Source organism: Sturnira hondurensis, unplaced genomic scaffold (assembly GCF_014824575.4).
Source record: "Sturnira hondurensis isolate 20B ecotype Veracruz unplaced genomic scaffold, ASM1482457v3 Scaffold0018728, whole genome shotgun sequence".
NCBI classification, from domain to species: Eukaryota; Metazoa; Chordata; class Mammalia; order Chiroptera; family Phyllostomidae; genus Sturnira; species Sturnira hondurensis.
Genome location: NW_028091359.1, coordinates 15979660 through 15998516, shown reverse-complemented (window position 1 = coordinate 15998516; position 18857 = coordinate 15979660). Strand labels below are relative to the sequence as shown.

The following is an 18857-nucleotide window of genomic DNA, read 5'->3' as shown; positions in this document are numbered from 1 at the left end:
CAGATATTGGCCTTCTGACGAAGCTGCTGCATTTTGCTCTGGGGCCACTCGTTCATGAGACTTTGGCCAAAATGAATTGGCACCTGGATGACAAGGCAGGTCATGTTGGGCTATGGTCAAGGCCTTGGCAGTGTGTGAAGGACACATATCTCCCATGGGGAAAGCTTTTCAAGGGACTGACCCATGTGTCCTTCTCCCAGTGGGAACGAGGAAGGCACTCAGCCAGGGGTGACTGAGGGTCGGGTGAAATGTGGCTTCTGGCTGGGGTTTGGCCTGTGTTTCCTTGTCTCCCAGGCCCCCACTCAGATAGGGTGGTGGGGGAAGAGGGGACACACCAACCTGCGCCATCCCAGCGGTGCTTGGCACAATGGTGGCGGAGGATAGGTCACCTAGCCTAGTGCCTCTCCCAGGCTCACCTACATGCTAACCGCCTAAAATGTCTCTCCAATGCAGACTCTGATTGAGGTGCGTGGTGGCGCCCAATATTCCTCACTTCAAACTAGCTTTCAGGTGCAGTAGGTAATCTTGGCTCCGTGACTAGGCTTTGAGCCCGAGCCCTGATTCCTGAGGCCCTGGGTTCTTGATGGAATATCATGGTGGGTTGGCATCACGTGGACAATATCTGGGTCCCCCTGCACTGGCCCAGGAGCTGGCAGACCCACACACTGAGCCACTTTCCCCAGCACCGCCTCCCCCTAACACTGGGGGACCCATAGTGCAACCACCAACAAGCTTTCCTCTGGGTCAGTTCCTCACCCTACCTTCCACCTCCTTCCACAGATGACCTGCCCTGCCCTCTGTCTTCCTGGCCCTGCCCTGGCCCTCACAGGCCCCCGCCCAGCCCTTGGCCCATCTCAGAAGCATGGGGCTGCCTCCTGGCTACAACTCTGCTACCAAGCTTCCTGTCAGATGTTCCTTGCAAAGAGCCTGAGTCCAGCTGCTTCCTCCCACACACCTGTAGGATGTGTGTGGACCCATTGAGAGCAGAAATGAGTCAGGACACTCCCATCCAAGTGTGCCTGGGCTCCCTCCTTGGCCAGGACCTCCCCGATTCCAGAAACCCATGTGTCTCCAACACAGTTGATAAACCACAGTCATCCCGTGTATGTGGGACACCAGGGATATTTCTTTGTCACTTTATTTGAAGGACAATGGAAAAGGGGGGCCTCCAGCTGAAGAGGGTCCTGTGTGTTGGTGGAGACAAGCAGGTGTCAATCAGGGTCACTTTCTTGAAGAGGGTACAAGGAGATGGTGATGGTACAAGGAAAGGTTAAGGTTGGAGAAAGAGGAGGAGCTAAGGAGTTCACCTCCCATGTGAGTGACCAGTTGGTAGCTTGAGCCTGAGGTGTACTTGAATGGACACTGGGACATGGGATCCAAGGTAGACGGGGGTCAGCTGGGACCATGGAAAGGCCCACGACCCTCCCTTTGTGCCCAGGGGACAGAGCATGGGGCTTCAGCCTGCACACACCACTCCCTTCCTTGGATGTTAGGATTGGGCATCTGGAGCCCCAGGTGGTGCCCAGGCTGAGGAAGGCAGTGCCAGCCAGCTGCTGTCTCCACCTCAGGGGGCTGCAGCCAGAAGCAGGGCCACACAGGGACCTGATTCCTCCAGATCCTTGGTGGACTGGGAAGGGCTGGGAAGAGCTGGGAAGGGCTGGGAAGGGCTGGAGCAAGGACAAGGATAGGAAAGGTGGAGGTGATGAGCAGATCCAGACAGCACACACTCTAGGCCGAGTCCCCAGGGCCAGGAACCCGCCTATGTTTGCACGTGGGTCACCTGGACATCACCTGCCACTTCCAGGACATTGATGGCGGGCAGGTCCGTCACACGGTGGTTGTAGTCAAACAGGTGCTGACCGTTCACTGCCACCTTGAAGCCAGTGTCCTCACACCTGATCCACACCTGGACAGACAGATGGCCGTGTCATTTGCACTGCACTTGGAAAGTCCGCAAACCTAAACGCAGGCTGGGGCTTCCTCCCTCTCCCTGCCTTTGACTATCATCCATCAAGCAGGCCCCACGCTCACATCCAATCACACGGGATTCACTCTTAACACACTCTCCTTCCCGTCCTTTTACATATTCTGTTCCCCGGGCATAGAATGCCCTCCCCCGGGTGCCCCACCACACACCTCGCCCACATGGGGAACTGCTCATCCCCTTTCAGGGTTCACCCCTCTCCAGCTGGGCTTCCCTGCCTTCTGCCACCGCCTCACCCCTGCTACTCAAGTCAGGAGCCCCCTCAGGTCCTGTCCCCACCCCCATCCTCACTCTCCCACTGGACCCTGAGCCTCCAGGGGCAGGGGCTCTGCCTTGTACCCGCCATGTCCCTGGTACCCGCACCCAGGAGTGCTCCAGGCTGGCACTCCTGCAGTGGCCCCTCCTAACTTGGCTTTTAGGCCCAAATACTCTCTGCAAGGTGGTGGGAACACATGTGTGGAAACGCCGTCACCCCCCACAGCTCCCAGCCCAGGCAGCACACTTCCTGTGGGCCGGGCTCTGTGCTGAGCCTGGCCCAACACGGGCTCAGTGCACTCTCACATCTCCGAGGTCACTGTTGCTATTAGTCTCATTTTTCCAATGGAAAAAACGGAGGCTCAGAGCAGCCACGTCACTTGTTCACAGTCACACAGTGTCTCTGAGTCGAAGGAGATGGCTCTCAGGCTCAAAACACTCCAACTCCCTCTGTCAAAATCCAGACGCTTTTCCGTGGCCCTCAAGGCCCTATGTGGGTCGTGTGCTACCCAGGGGAGGAGTGTCAGGGCCTATTTAAAACACAGACTCCCAGGCTCTCTCTGCTTGGCCCAGGGCGGGGCCAGGCCTGGGTTTTTCCATGTCAGGCTCTCTGGGTGATTTGAGTCTGTAGTCGGGTTGGGAACCCCTACCTGCTATCCCGGCCTCCAGCCTCCCCGACTCCCCATTCCTGCACAGTCTCCGCCTGTGACCCTCACTGTTGCAGTAACAGCCGCTCTCTCCCACATCTCCGGGAATGCACCCCTCAGGGCTCTGTGGGCGTCTCCTTCTATCCCTGAGGCCTCCACTGCACTGTGGCCTCTGAGAGCTGTCCCCAACTCAGTTGGTGTGGCCCCTGATCAGGCCTCACTCCTCCCCAGTAGAAGGCTCTTCTGCTTTCAGCGAAGCACCTGTGGTGACCTGCAGTGATTCTCTGCCACCTCAGCTGTGAAGTTCAGGGGCAGGAAGTTGTCTGCTGGCTTCATGGCTCTCTCCCCTCCCCCAACACCTGGACTACTTCCTGCACTAAGTGGCCTTGGTAACAGAGCTCATGAGTGATGAATGAATGAGTGAGTGAGTGGATGAATAAATAAATGACACCTCATTTGGGGCTCGATTTGGCACTTATTGGCTGTGTGACCTCAGGTGAGGACCCTGAACTTGAGTTGTTTCCCACCTGTGAACAACAGATAACACTACCTCTGTATGGGGTGTTGAGGACCGCTCTGCCTGGTTTCAGGAATTGTAACTACCCTCCGTGGCTAAGGATGAGCGAGCAACCTCCGGAATGTGAGCCACAGGAGACAAAGCTTATCTCTGGTAGCAAATGCTGCCTCAGTTTCCTCCCTGCCCCCAAAGCACGGTCAGATGTCCATGATAGGTAAGACCCCTCACACCGAGGAGCAACCTAGGCCAGACTCAACCACTTGGGAGGCCATCATGGAAGGCCTTGGGGGGCTGCAACAAAGAGCGAGCAAGGGACCCTTGCCCCCTGGCTATGTGACATAGCCCGAGTCCACACGTCCTCTGGGAGAAGCGCTTCCTGGCTCTAATCCAGTTAAGCCTGAATAACTGATGGGGAGGGTGCAGCTCCTTGCTTTGCTAGAGTGGATCTTGGAAAAAAATCTGGCATCTCAAAGGCTTCCTCAAAATCCTGTGAAACCTGCTTTGCTAAGAGTGTTTTCATTCATACGTTAAGGGTCTGAGCAGGAAACCCTAAAGTTTCTGCATACCCTCTTCCTGACAGACTCTGACTCAAACTAAGCCCCCAGATTTCTTTGAAATGTTATCTACTGTTTGATCCTTGCTGCCCTGTATTCCTGTGTATCACAACCCAATAAAAGCCCTTGGAGAAAGGGACTCAAGGCCTTTTTCCTCGGACAAACTGGCCAGCACTTCCAGGCCTTTTTCCTCAGAGAAACTGGCCACCTCTCCTCTCTAAGCAGATAATGTCTTGGTAGTGTTTACTTTCACCTGTGGTGAACGGGGAAACTCTCGGGAAAAGTTGCCCCCACGATGGGTGACAGTAATTCTAAAACCATAACAACAAATATTTGGTGACCACATTCTCTTCTTCTGGGCCCAGCCCTCACCCCGGGGGCCTCAGCTCCCAGCCGCTCCCCGGGGCCCACAGACACCCCCACCCCCGCCTCAACTGCCCCTCAGAGCCCCTCAGAGCTCCAGGCTGCAGCACCTACCGAGAAGCCCTGGCCTCTGGAGAAGGGCATTGTTTTTGATACGGAGTACTGCTCAGGCCCCCAAGAGCCATTGATCAGCGTGTTGCAGACCACGGTGTTTTGGTCAAAACGGGGGTTCAGGTGGAAGGCGATGTCGCTCCCAGATCGCAGGTTGATGTGGAACCTGGCGGTAGGCAGCTCACATGAGTCTCCTCTGCCCACTGAGCTCTGGGCCCTGCTTCTCCCCAGCCTGCCCAGAACCAGGGGGAGAGGCTAGAATGAGCTTGGGGTAGCTCTCTTCCCCGGGAGCCCAGACTTACCTCTGAGCACTGGGCAGGACTGTGCCTGACACGGTGATGCTCTTGCAGGGGCACATCCCGCCCAGGATGGCAGTGAAGTAAGGTAACGGCTGCTGATGGAAGAGGAGCAGGTCAGCCAGCGGCAGCCAGAACAGCAACCACCGTAGGGGGAACCTCCCGCCAATTTCCATGAATTCGGACTATGCACTGAGTCTGACAACTGTCCCTGGGAGTCACATCTCTTTAAGAAAGTGGTGCCTTTACCTGGTTGTAAATGCCAAAGGGAAACTTTCCAGGGATCCTCAAAGTAATTAGTGGGCTCAAACTGTCCTGAGAAGGACTTAGGCCTGACACAGGGGACACTGGGGCTGAGGAGGGACAGTCACATAATGTGCTCGTGATGAAGGGACGCTGTTGAAGGTGAAAGCTCCTTTCGACGACTTCTCATCTACTTGGGTGTTGAACTTCAGCTTCCTCAAGGACTGCTTTTCATTTTGTGAGCTGCCCTTCACCTCCCACGCTGCCAGAAACACCAACCCTCCACCCTCCCTGAGAAATCACTTACGTAGGTCGGGTTGGGGTACATCCCAGGTGGGACCACCGGGTTTGTTGAAAAGACCCCAGGACATTCAGGGTGGGGTTGGGTCCAACCCAGGCCCCCACACACACTCTGAGGGGAGGCTCCAACATGAAGCATCAGCCCCTGGGCCCTCCCCTTCGCCCCCTCTCCTGGTGGCCTGGGTGGAACTTCCTGCCATAGTCCCAGACCCTCCACAGCCGCCTGGCCTGGGCCCTCCACAGGCAGCTCTGCTCCCTCCAGGGTGCCCGTCTGACTTGTTCCAGCAGGAGGAAGGGGAACAGCGACTCTCGTCTGTGACCAGCAGTGACACCGCGGGGATGTGAGCGTGCAGGGCCTCAGACCCAGGTGCTGGGGCCACCGTTCTCTCCTCTCAGTCACAGAAGGACCGATTTTCCTGGTAGTCCTCAGGGTCCTGCCTGGAGGTTGGGAGAGAGGGCCAGGCCCTACAGGCTAGTGGGTAGGCAGCCTGTTTCCGGAGGCCCAGTGACCCCAGCGAGCACCCAGTCACAGCAGGCAAAGAGGCTCACCACAGGGGTCAGTGCGAGGCTTTCAGCCAAAGGGCGCTGCGGCCCAAGGGCTGGAGGCTCTTCTCGTGGCCAATCTCCCCGTCTGTTTTCTGGTTACGTTTGCAGCAACCCTGGCCATTATCAGCGCCACTGCCACAGATGAGGACACTGAGGCACAGGAAGGTTTGGGGACAGCCCAAGGCCATGCAGCTGGTCAGAGATGCAGTGGGATTTGCGCACCAGCAGCTGTAGTTTTAGTGTGACCCGCGCAGCTGCTGCTCACGAGGAGACACAGACACCCTGGCTCCAGGTTTGCCCAGTGCTTTCCCGGACCAAACACCAGTCCTGTCCCGCTTGTGCCCCCAGCTTCCCTCCTAGCCCCTGCGGAGGCTGGGCCAGATGGGCTGCTGGGGGGCAGGAATGGGGGGGTAAGGGCCCTGGAGAAGCCCTCATGGTGTTCAGCTCTTCAGCAGAACAGCCGGGTCCTGTGACCTCCCAGCACATTTTGGAGGAAGAGGAAGGTCACTCCTGACTGCTAGGAGTCAGGGGGACACCAGAAGGGGAGACCATGTGGGGTGGACAGGTGCTCCAGGCCCCTGTGGGGGCAACACACATCCTCATTTCTGTCTGGACTACAAGGCCCTGTTTTAACTGCTCATGGTAGGTTTTCCTTCAGATTTGAAAAACTGTGAGTCCAGGCATTTAAAAGTAAAAACCAGCCACCAGGATAAGAATATGTCAGGGCCTGGTAAGAGCCCTGGGATCCTCCATCTTACAGGAAAGGAGCCTGAGGTCACACATTCTGACCCTGAAGCCCCCTGGATGCACCAAGCAGACCTGGCTCAGCTTTCTCCAGCCCAACCATCAGTCCTTCCTCAAGGAGAGCCCAGGGGCCGGTGACTGCGGGGGGATTCAGGCCATGCCAGGGGCCCTGCTGAGGTGGGCTGCAATGTGAAGCCCAGGCAGCAACCGCCACTATAGACTGCTCCCAGCACTCTGTTGCTGCCCACCTGCCTATCTCATGCTCCCACCCAGAAGGGCTCTGTCAGTCCATCTCTTCCGCCCCTCAAGAACAAGGCTGGGAGAGGTGTCTATGGACACTATGGGCTGGAACCAGGACACTCAACCTCACAGGCCTGCTGGGCCCGGGGCTGCCACTTGCCCCCCTTCCCCCATTACTGCTCTCTCTGTGGGCACCTCCCTCTGGAGGTAAATACAGGCGCCTCCCTTCTCTGCCACTTACCATCCGGGCACATGTGGCAAGTGGCCTCAGTGTCTCAGAGCCTCAGTTTTCCCATGAATGCCGTGGGGATCATAAAGCTCAGAGGGTCTAACCAATTCACCTGCACACAGGGCCCTCACACCTGGCACAAAGGTGCAAACCAGCCCTGTGCATCCCACTCTTCAGGGGTGGCCCCACTCCTCCCTCCCTCCCCAGAGGGCCCCTCTGCAGCCCCCCCCTGAGCTGCCCCTGCTTGGGTGCTCACCCCAGAGGGAGCAGACCCCTCAGGAGTCTTCCCTGCTGCCCCCACTCCCCTCATCAGACTAAACCCGTGAAATCACCCACAGTGTGCCAGGCACACTTAAGGCACCCTAGAATGCACCTCACCGAATTCTCACCCCCAATCTGGACATGGCTCTAGGATTCTCCCTATTTTACAGGTGTGGAAACTGAGGCCCAGAGAGGTAAAAGTAGCTTGGCTGTGGTCACCTGTTTGCTAGCCAGTAGGTGGCTGAACCCAGGGAGGCCACCTCCAGAGGAAGTGAGCCACGCTGGGCTCTCATGCTCCCCAGATGCCCTGTTACTTCCCCTTTCATTGCCACAAACCATCACTGTCCTTGGGATGACCTGTGTGCTCCTTCCCCTGAGCATGAGGAAGGACGGGCACCCGCTGGGAGCTCAGTCAGCATTTGACCAATGCAGGGATCCAACTGCCCCATCTAGTGCTGCCCTGGGAGCTTCTGCGTTCCCGCGTGGAGAGCTGACCTCTCCTCTGCGCCTTCTCCTCTCCTCTCTCTCTGTTTGTTAATGGCCTCACATTTATTAATATACCAACTGAGTGTTGCCAAAAAATCACAGAGATAAATAATTGTTTCAATACTTTCCCAATTAAAAACCCAACTATCTACATAGTAGTGACCCTTTAGCGATTTCAAGAGGCTGACAAGCTGGACGGAACACAAATACGGAGCCGTGTCTCATGCACCAGCCCTCGTACACCCAGTTAGGTTCCTCCCCTGGGTCTCCTCCGGGAGCTGCCCCTGGTTCTGTACCAGTGGAGCCCACTGAGGAAGTGGGCCAATTCGGCTGTTGTTTCTTCACCAGGAACCTCTGGATCCTGAAAGTCTCATGAGACGACACGGCAAAGAAGGATCAACGGCACAGACCGCGATGGTGGAGACAGACAGACTCCTGTGTCCCTTCTCTTTCCCGGCTTTAGAATAGAGAGACAAAAAATATTGGACACAGTGGAACATTCCAAGTGACATGGGGGTGAGGGTGACACATTCAATAAACTGCCTTTGAATGGCTTCAGCACCGAGGTAAGGAAGCGGTTGAACAGAGACCAGCAGCACTGGGAAGGAGGGGCGAGGAGTGGTGACAATACACTTACCTGAAGTCAAGCAGGTCCCTTCCATGTGCTAGACAGGAATCCAATGTGCGACAGGTCAAGCCTGAATGAGCAGACAAGGGGCACCTGGCCCCAAGTGGGTAGAAGGTCATGTGTATGTGTGTACCTCTCTTCTTTCTTGAACCTTGTCTAGATGCACCAGAATTGGCAAAGACTGGCTTCTTGGTGGGGCTCCGGCGTCCCCTCGGCCCAACCTCCACCCCCTTATGTTCCTGGATCAACTAGAATTTAACCGACTTGAAGGCAGACAGCACGGCTGGGGCAAAAAGGAGGGAAAGAAAGACAAATTTTCACAATCCTCTGCAACACCGGGGACACCAAGGACAGTGTCATCACTGATCGAGATATGGAACAAGTGGAACCCTCATTCCTTGGAGGTCAGACTGTGGAACAATACAATTGGGAAGCAACTCCAGAGGGGTGAGAACACACACCCATGTCCACGGCAGCGTTGGTCGCCATGACTCCAGAGTGGAAAGAACACAAATGCGCGTAAACGGAGAAGGAAGGAGCACGTTGTGGGGCTCACCGGATGCAGCGGCCCCAGCAATAGAAAGGACCTGGGACACAGGAAACATCAGAGAACTCAGGGTGGGACAGGGACCCTGGGAGGGCACGCAGGCACCTTCTGGGCGCTGGAAGTGCTCTGGACTTGACCTGGATGCTGGTCACACGGCTGCCTCACCCCACCCAGCACACTGGGATCTGTGCACTTTATCTATGTCAACACTGTCTCATCAAAGTCCTGGGGAAGAAACCCAAGACTCCCAGAGCCCCGGGTGTCCCGGGGAGAACAGGGACAGCCTGAGTGCTAGCAGACAAACACGAGGCATGTAACAGGGTGCCGTAGGAAGGGGGCCCCAGAAAAGGATTGGGATGGGGTCCAGAGCTCAGGGTGTCCAGGAAATATTAAGCTGTGCTCCCCCTCCCCCGCCCCCCCTCCCTTGGACAGGTGTCAGTTGGAGGAAGGGAGAAATGGAGCAGGACCATTGAGAGCTGTTTTGCATAGCAACAGTTTTGCAAATAACATCTGGATGGTCATTTAATCTACCTATGGCCTTTAACTGGTTTCACAGGTATGTTAAATGGCTGTGGCTATGCTTTGAGCCAGGGAGAAGGGAGTGACTTTCCCCAAGATTTAACTAGGAGGCAACTCCCAGCCCTCATTACAGCACCTGTGTGAGAGCTCGGAGTTATTGGCTCCACACCATGGGGCCGCACCTGCCCAGACTCATGATGGCAGCCCAATAAACTCGTAATAACTCGGGAGTCCTGGAAGGTGTAACCAATTGTGGGAGGAGTAGGAAATGGGGCTGCAGAGGAGGACTGGTGTGGGGATTTAAACAGAGATGCGGCAGCCATTAAAGGGAGAGCCACGCAGTTTCAGCAGAGTAAGGGTCCCCTCTTGGCCAGGTGAAAGAGTACCACTCGGCTTTGCCAGAATGGGGACCCCTGCGGCCAGGTGAAGAAGAAAGCCACAAGCTTTTGGTCAGAGTGCTGACCCCTGCAGCTTTGGAAGAAGGGGCCCACACGGCTTTGGGGTGCTCCCTTTGGCCGCGTGGCCTGGGAAGCAGGAGAGACTTTGACTGGAAACATGGGTACAAAGAACTCTTGACAGTGGACTGTGAGAAGGTGCTGAATGACTTTGGACTAAGTGCAGATCCTGCCTGGACGGTGACACAGCTGACGGTGCCAACGGCCTGAAACACGGACGTGTGCCACTTTTCCTGAGCTACGCTACTCTGCATTTGGTCAGGGGGGAAGGAAGCGCTGTGGGCCTCTGTGGTTATCTTCAAGGACTTTGATATTTTAATGGGGACATTGGGTCACTACATTCAGTCTGTACAGCTTAAAATAAATCTTTCCTTTCCTTTTCACAAATCTCTGGCATTGAGAGATGCCTTTCCTCTGGCGGCGGAGAGACGGGCCCAGTAGGTATTAGTACACCGTCCTTGGCAGGGGCCCCTGTTTTCTGTAACAGTTTTGGGCATCCCTCAGTGGGACAAATATTGCCCCCCCCTTGGACCTCTGCTCTGTAACAGCATCACCCGGGCTTTGGAAGTGCCTCACAGGGAGTCCAACTGACAAGGAGAGCCCCAGGGCCCCTGCCCTATCTGTGCAGGGCGGGGTGTTCTCAGCCCAAATGAGACCCTGGGTGGCATCCTCCAGGTGCAGTGCCAGGGCATGGTCAACCTCAGCAGGGTGGCATCGTCACCATGCAGTCACGGTGACCCATTCCCAGCACTCAGGTCAAATCTTAGGAAGGAAAGAAGCAGCCCTCAGCCAAGTTCCTTCTCAGAGCTCTGTTATTCAGAATTTCCGACCCTGATCTGAGGCTCTTGGTTCAACCATCCTGATCCAAAGATGTTGGGAACCACCCTGCCTGGTTTCACAAGCTGGAACCCCTATGGCTAAGGGTGAGTAAAGCACCTTGGGACCATAAGCCACTAAGGAGACAAAGCTTATCTTCCTCCTAGAGGCACCACCTCCGCCCCCTTTTCCTTCCCCCTGCCTGGCCCCAGGCAGATGACTGGTTACCAGTGATGCGTAAGATTCCTCAAGGGAGGGATGACCTAAGACAGGCACGGTGATGAAGAGGCCCTCAGGGAAGGACATGGGGGGCTATAAAGAAAAGGGGGTGATGGACCTTCACCCCTTGGCTTTGACACAGCCTGAGTCCCCATGCTGTCTACAAGAAGTCACCTGATCTCTTGCTGCCTGACTTCCCCTGCCTGACTGAAGCCTGAAACAATGCGATGCAGCCCTGGGCAGAAACTGGCCATTCCTGGGCAATCAGGCCTAAGAAAGAATGCATAAAATCCTGTGAAACCTGCTTGGCTAATACTCTCAATTTAAATGATAAGGGTCCAAGCATAATATGAGTTTGTGTCCCAAAGATTTGTGGCCCTTGAGCTACCTGACCCTGACTCAGAATAAGCCCTCATAGTTCTTTGAGTATTATCTGTAGGAAGAAATCAGCAACATCCTTTCCTTTGCTATCTGTAAAAGGTAATCTCCCACAGCAAACCTGAGCATAATGAACGAGAACCTTCTTTGATGTGTGCTACTTGAAAGCAATAAAATCCTGTCCAGGCAACGATCCAGGTGCTCCCTAACTCAGAGAGTGGCCATGCTGTCCCTGTTTCTCCATAGGACTTTTGCAGTCCATGTGAATTTGTTCATCGCAGCCACAACATATGGAGTCCGCATCAGACAGAGCTGTTCAAAGCGTGTGTCTGCCACTCACCAGAAAGGGAGAAATGTTGACCAGGATGTGGAGGAAGAGCCCTTTGCACTGTTAGTGGGCATTTCAGTGAGGGTGGGGGAGGGGCAGCCATACCAAATGTGGTGTCATGGAGCCCTGGGCTGGGATCAGACCCCCTCTTTGGTTTGGGAGAGCTCAGTCCTCAAGAGGCTGTTCTAGAGCTGAGATTGGCATCTGGCCCTCGGGAAGGGGTCCTGGGGCCTCCAGTGAGGAGGGAAGGGGAAGGGGTGGGCTCCTTCCTGTCTCCATTATGCCACAGACTCTTCCCCTGGTTCTAAGAGCCCCTCTGACCCGGGTCCCCTCAAGTGTTCCCACCTTCTCCAGCCTGCCCTGCACAGGTCCTCTGCACGCCCACCTCCCTCCGTTCTCTTCCCCATCCCCTGCTCCTCCCGTGGGCACACGGTTTCTTCCCATCTGTCTGTCCCTTTGGTCGGGACCCAGCCTGGCTGCTGATGACCATTTCTTAGGCTCAGCACTTGAAATGGAATGAGTGTCTTCCCTTCAGCCAGCAGCTTGGTCTTCGGTGCTTGCAGGGTCCTGGGTGCTGTCAGGAAGGAAAAGGAGAACTGGGCCTGACCCCGCCAGAGCTACCTGACCCTCAGAGGTGGGGCCGAGATGCCCTGGAGGACCTAGTATTTCTTCTTGGACAGGGGACTAGAGGGGCTTTGGCACAAGAACCAAGAGAAGTCCCCTAGGGAGGTCAGTGTTGTCTCCCACTGCGTGCGTTGCTCTTTCCAAAGTCACACTGAGCAGCAGGTCAGGGCTCACAGAGACTGTGTAATACACAGTTACTATGTACTGTACACACTGTGGTTTGTGAGGGGGAGGTTTTGAGGCTGGTGTGGGTCTCCCCCTCACAACCTTGGCCCTTTTCCCCAGGTCGAAACCCTGGCTACGAGACCTCCGGAGCCATGGGGAGGACAGGGAAGATGCCCCTGGGTTCTGGGCACAGCTGAGTTCACCGGGATCTCGAATTCTGTCTGAACTCAAAGCCTGTTGGGGTCCCAGTGGGACCCTGGGAGGGGGCGTGGGGTGCTGCTCTAGGGAGCCCGGCCCCTCAGTGTGGTCTCAGCGCAGTCGGCCACGTCGTTGGGGGTTCTGTCCAGTTCCGTTTCGTGAATGTTTCCCTTCCAGTTATTTCCCCTGTGTTTCGCAGTCTCTCCCTTTTAAGAGAAAACGTGACTCTTGTAAGAAACCCCTTCTTTCTCCACCCCGTTCTTCCCCTTTTCACGACAAATCTGGTAATTAAGGTCGCCAATTGTTATTTTTGCTTTCTTTTTAATGAACACACCGTTCAGAATAGGGTTGTGTGATGATGTTTAAACGGCAAAAACAAAGAAACAAACAAACACGATTTTGTGGAATGAACACAAGGCTCCTGCGGCAGGATGAACCGTTTCCTGCTCACACACACACAGACGCAGAGAGAAGAGAAACCTGTAGTGCGAGTGCCTGGTGCTGGCTTTCTCCATAGTAATGTAAGTGCCTGATGACCTTAAGGCCACCCATTTCAAAGATATACATTGCAAATACCGTGTTGCCAGCCATGTAGCAGCTTCTGGCTAAACAGTTAGATAAGGATTCTCCCACCCATTAAGTTGCCCTGTAGAAAGCCTTGGGTGACCTAGATAACTGACCTCATGAGTGACCCCATGTGGGGTCACCTTCCTGCACCCTAATTCCCACCGAGGCACCCCTGCCTTGGACCCCAATGAAGGCAGAACTCCAGGACCCTGACCTCTCTCTCTCTCCTGGAACCTTCCCATGAGCCAGCAGGACCTGTCAGTAAGGAACCTTGTGTTTCCCAAGCTCNCATCTGGCCCTTGGGAAGGGGTCCTGGGGCCTCCAGTGAGGAGGGAAGGGGAAGGGGTGGGCTCCTTCCTGTCTCCATTATGGCACAGACTCTTCCCCTGGTTCTAAGACGCCCCCCTGACCCGGGTCCCCTCAAGTGTTCCCACCTTCTCCAGCCTGCGCTGCACAGGTCCTCTGCACGCCCACCTCCTCCGTTTTCTTCCCCATCCCCTGCTCCTCCCATGGGCACACGGTTTCTTCCCATCTGTCTGTCCCTTTGGTCGGGACCCAGCCTGGCTGCTGATGACCATTTCTTAGGCTCAGCACTTGAAATGGAATGAGTGTCTTCCCTTCAGCCAGCAGCTTGGTCTTCGGTGCTTGCAGGGTCCTGGGTGCTGTCAGGAAGGAAAAGGAGAACTGGGCCTGACCCAGGCAGAGCTACCTGACCCTCGGAGTTGGGGCCCAGATGTCCTGGAGGACCTAGTATTTCTCCTTGGACAGGGGACTAGAGGGGCTTTGGCACAAGAACCAAGAGAAGTCCCCTAGGGAGGTCAGTGTTGTCTCCCACTGCGTGCTTTGCTCTTTCCAAAGTCACACTGTGCAGCAGGTCAGCGCTCACAGAGACTGTGTAATACACAATTACTATGTATTGTACACACTGTGGTTTGTGAGGGGGAGGTTTTGAGGCTGGTGTGGGTCCCCCCCTCACAACCTTGCCCCTTTTCCACAGGTCGAAACCCTGGCTACGAGACCTCAGGAGCCATGGGGAGGACAGGGAAGATGCCCCTGGGTTCTGGGCACAGCTGAGTTCACCGGGATCTCGAATTCTGTCTGAACTCAAAGCCTGTTGGGGTCCCAGTGGGACCCTGGGAGGGGGCATGGGGTGCTGCTTTAGGGAGCCCGGCCCCTCAGTGTGGTCTCAGCGTAGTCAGCCACGTCGTTGGGGGTTCTGTCCAGTTCCGTTTCGAGATTATTTCCCTTCCAGTTATTTCCCCTGTGTTTCGCAGTCTCTCCATTTTAAGAGAAAACGTGACTCTTGTAAGAAACCCCTTCTTTCTCCACCCCGTTCTTCCCCTTTTCACGACAAATCTGGTAATTAAGGTCGCCAATTGTTATTTTTGCTTTCTTTTTAATGAACACACCGTTCAGAATAGGGTTGTGTGATGATGTTTAAACCGCAAAAACAAAGAAACAAACAAACACGATTTTGTGGAATGAACACAAGGCTCCTGCGGCAGGATGAACCGTTTCCTGCTCACACACATACAGACGCAGAGAGAAGAGAAACCTGTAGTGCCAGTGCCTGGTGCTGGCTTTCTCCATAGTAATGTAAGTGCCTGATGACCTTAAGGCCACCCATTTCAAAGATATGCATTGCAAATACGGTGTTGCCGGCCATGTGACAGCTTCTGGCTAAACAGTTAGGTAAGGATTCTCCCACCCATTAAGTTCCCCTGTAGAAAGCCTTGGGTGACCTAGATAACTGACCTCATGAGTGACCCCATGTGGGGTCACCTTCCTGCACCCTAATTCCCACCGAGGCACCCCTGCCTTGGACCCCAATGAAGGCAGAACTCCAAGACCCTGACCTCTCTCTCTCTCCTGGAACCTTCCCATGAGCCAGCAGGACCTGTCAGTAAGGAACCTTGTGTTTCCCAAGCTCCCTGACACTGCTGCTGAGGTGCATCTTGCTGTCCTGGTAAGAACCCCAAGGGCGGGTTCGGTCACCACATTGGCTCCGGTGGGGGACACGTGTGTGGGGGCTCCCCACAGGTGGGATGGGCCGAGTGAGTGCCCCAGGCCATGACCAGTGGGCCCCAGTTGGCTGAGGCCTAGGCAACAGAAGACCATGATACTTCCCTGAGAAGCTAAGCCTGGAATTACCAGAAAATGATCCAGCAATTCTGCTCCTGGAAATAAACCCTAAGTAACTGAGAGCCGGGGCTTGAAGATCTATTTGTACATCATGTTTCCAGTAGCATTATTCTCCAGAGCTGAGAAACTGCGACAACACAAGTGTCCATCCATGGATGACTAGATGAACAAATTGTATATACATATGTCCCTGGCTGGTGTAGGTCAGTGGACTGAGCACGGGTTTACAAACCAGTGGGTTGCCAGTTCGATTCCCAGTCAGGGCTCATGCCTGGATTCCAGGTAAGGGGCCCATTTAGGAGAGCATGAGAGGCAACCACACATTGATATTTCTCTCCCAGTGTTTGTCCTTCCCTTCTCCTCTCTCAAAAAATAAATACATAAAATGTTTAATTGGAGCATGTGCTCTGATTTCTGTATCAGAGCTGTTAACCTGGGAAACTCTGAAATGAACAGAGTAGATGCCTTTGGAGTGGACAAAGGAGAGATCTCAGGCTTCTTGAATTCCTGAAAGGGCACCTGGCCCCTGCAGCAGTGGGTCTGGGCTTCCAAACCCACTAAAGCCCTCTCAGGTGTACCTTCAGGAAAGGCCGGGAGTGGCCCCCACTGTCCTCACCCAAGTGCTTAGTGACATTTTGCAGCCAATGGCTTACTCGTCAGGGAGACCAGATCACAGTGTCTAGGGGAGGACAGCCTGCTCGAGACCTGGGACTGCCACCTGCAATCTCTTACAGGAAGCTCAAGTGTTCCTTGGGACAGCCTATCACCGTTCCCACACCCCCACTAAGTGCTGAGCCTGCTGCAGTGAAAGGGAACGGGAGGCTCCAGACAATGGGCAGGACCCAGCATCTCTACTCCACAACCCAATGTCCCCCTCAAACGGTCAGGTAAACCCTGCTCTCTTCTCCCGGAGCCTGACTCGGCTGTGCTGGTCCCTGGCGGTGCGGAAATTACTGAGGAAGCGGATTCCAGCAGAACTGGTGCTCAGGGCCGTCCCTTAGAAGAAGCAGACCGGCCTCTCTGTGCAGATGGACGCAGCTCTATGGATGAAGGAAACTGAGAGGCTGGGTGCACAGCTGTGACTCTCCAAGGAGCAGTGGAGGCTGAGGCCTTGCCGCCAGGAGCCTCTGCTCAGAAAAACCGAACTGGCTGCACTGACCAGGGCCCTGCCAGGGTTGTGTGAAAGGAGAGTGAACGGGCACATGGACTCAACCTCAGCTTTCCTCATTTTGCAATCACACCCTTCCATCTGGAAGGAACAAGAACCATTAGCCTCCAATAAAGGGGGAAACGGACGCAGCAGAAATTTTAAAACTATTAGAGGTTGTTCAGGACCCTTTAGAGGTGGCAGTTATGCTCCACCTGGGGCATCGGGCAGAGGACACCTCAGCGGCCAGAGGACTAACCTGGCTGCACAGCAGCCCACGAGGCTGCCAAGGGGACCTTGATAGTGGCGTTGGGAGCTGTTCTGGACTTGGCACAACCTGACCCTGAATACTCGACTGAGACTTAGAGAAAGGTGAGAGCTGGGGGTTTGCTGAAAAGGAGCTGATAGTGGGGGGAGGAAGAGTGAGAAAGGCGTTCACCGCTGCCTGGCAGGTAGCAGAGCCAGTCACGGAGGGGCCTGGGCCCACGCACAGTGGACGGGACTCATTAAGCAGTGGCTCCCAGGTCCTGGAATTCCAAAGCCCTATGAAAAGTCATTGCTACATGTGTGGTGTGGCAAAAGAAAAAAAGCCCCCAAGGCAGATCCCCATCCAAAGAAACCATGGAAACGATACCCAGGACAGAGCCCACTTGAGGACTGGCAAGTAGACTTCACTCAGATGCCCAGGGCCCAAGGGTGGAAATACTTGCTAGTCTCTGTTGCCCCCTTTTCAGGGAGGGTAGAAGCCTATCGGACTAGAATGGGAAAATCCTCAAATTAGCAAAAGGCTTAATGAAGGAAATAATTGCACATTTTGGCTTAACCAGCAGCATCCAGAGTGATAAAGGAACCTCTTTTCATTTCAGAAATTACATGGAAGGTTAGTAAATTTCTAGGAATTCGCTGGTGAGTCCACAAAGCATGGAGACCTCGGGCTCCTGAAGGGTGAGAAGATGCAACACACCTTGAAGAAAAATAGAGCCAAGCTGTGGCAGGAGCCCATCTCCATTGGGATCAGGCCTTCCCTATTGCCCTGCTCGGGTAACTGAGGTTCCCTGAAGTGGGATTCACTGAGTCCTTAGGAAATTGTTTACAGGTGACCGGTTCAGGTGATGATTGGGTGGACAGATGAAGAAAACTGTTCATAGTAGCAACCCCTGCAGCCCAGCCTGCTGAAGGCCCTCCAGAGCTGTCTCATGAGAGGCTGTCCGGGCCAGCTTACCCTCCACCACACAAGGCTGGAGGGCACCCACTGCTCCTAGCAGGAGACCTCTGCTGGGCTCTGCTGCCCCAGGGATTTTGCCCCATGACCTGGGGAGTCAAGTAAGTCTCTTGGTCCCCAGGTTCTGTCCCTTGAACACAAAGGGATAATTATGGGCCTTCCCAATCCCCCAGCCTACCCCTTGTCTACCTGGGATCCCATTTCCCAGTGTACATTCAAGTCTACCACAGGCTCAAGTCACCAGCCGGTCACTCACATGGAAGGTGGTCTCCTTAGCTCCTCCTCTTTCTCCAACCTTTAAACTTTCAGTGGAACATCACCAACCCTCCCTCTCCAAGAAACTGACCCTGATTGACACCTGCTTGTCTCCACCAACACACAGGACCCTCTTCAGCTGGAGGCCCCCCTTTTCCATTGTCCTTCAAATAAAGTGACAAAGAAATATCCCTGGTGTCCCACATACACGGGATGACTGTGGTTTACCAATTGTGTTGGAGACACGTGAGTTTCTGAAATCGGGGAGGTCCTGGCCAAGGAGGGAGCCCAGGCTCACTTGGATGGGAGTGTCCTGATTCATTTCTGCTCTCAGTGGGTCCACACACATCCCACAGGTGTGTGGGAGAAAGCAGCTGGACTCAGGCTCTTTGCAAGGAACGTCTGACAGGAAGCTTGGTAGCAGAGTTGTAGCCAGGAGGCAGCCCCATGCTTCTGAGATGGGCCAAGGGCTGGGCGGGGGCCTGTGAGGGCCAGGGCAGGGTCAGGAAGACAGAGGGCAGGGCAGGTCATCTGTGGGGAGGAGCTGACCCAGAGGAGAGCTTGTTGGTGGTTGCACTGTGGGTCCCCCAGTGTTAGGGGGAGGCGGTGCTGGGGAAAGTGGCTCAGTGTGTGGGTCTGCCAGTCCCTGAGACAGTGCAGGGGGACCCAGGTCTTGTCCACATGATGCCAGCCCACCATGATACTCCATCTAGAACTCAGGGCCTCAGGAATCAGGGCTCGGGCTCAAAGGCTAGTCATAGGGCCAGGAGTACCTACCGCGCCTGAAAGCTGGTTTGACGTGAGTAATCGTGGGCCCCACCATACACCTGAACCAGAGTCTGCATTGGGGAGACATCCCAGGTGACAATGT

At 55.0% G+C, this 18857-nt stretch overlaps 1 protein-coding gene across 1 annotated transcript; it reads right to left on the bottom strand.

Moving 5' to 3' along the window:
• Nucleotides 1-1104: 1104 nt before the first annotated feature.
• LOC119003584 (galectin-9-like) lies at nucleotides 1105-5409 on the bottom strand. The gene is made up of 4 exons (XM_037070038.1): nucleotides 5278-5409; nucleotides 4734-4822; nucleotides 4435-4597; nucleotides 1105-1906 (listed from the first exon to the last, which is right to left on the bottom strand). Exons 1-4 carry the CDS (start codon nucleotides 5407-5409, stop codon nucleotides 1760-1762), a joined length of 531 nt encoding a protein of 176 aa, XP_036925933.1. The 3' UTR covers nucleotides 1105-1759.
• Between the last annotated feature and the right edge of the window lie 13448 nt (nucleotides 5410-18857).

Coding starts and splice junctions, on each gene's coding strand:
- LOC119003584 (XM_037070038.1), bottom strand. CDS start 5,409: ATGCTTCATGTTGGAGCCTCCCCTCAGAGTGTGTGTGGGGGCCTGGGT. Junction 4,598..4,733: donor GTCCTGCCCAGTGCTCAGAG/GTAAGTCTGGGC, acceptor GCCTACCGCCAG/GTTCCACATCAACCTGCGAT. Junction 1,907..4,434: donor CCAGAGGCCAGGGCTTCTCG/GTAGGTGCTGCA, acceptor CTGTCTGTCCAG/GTGTGGATCAGGTGTGAGGA.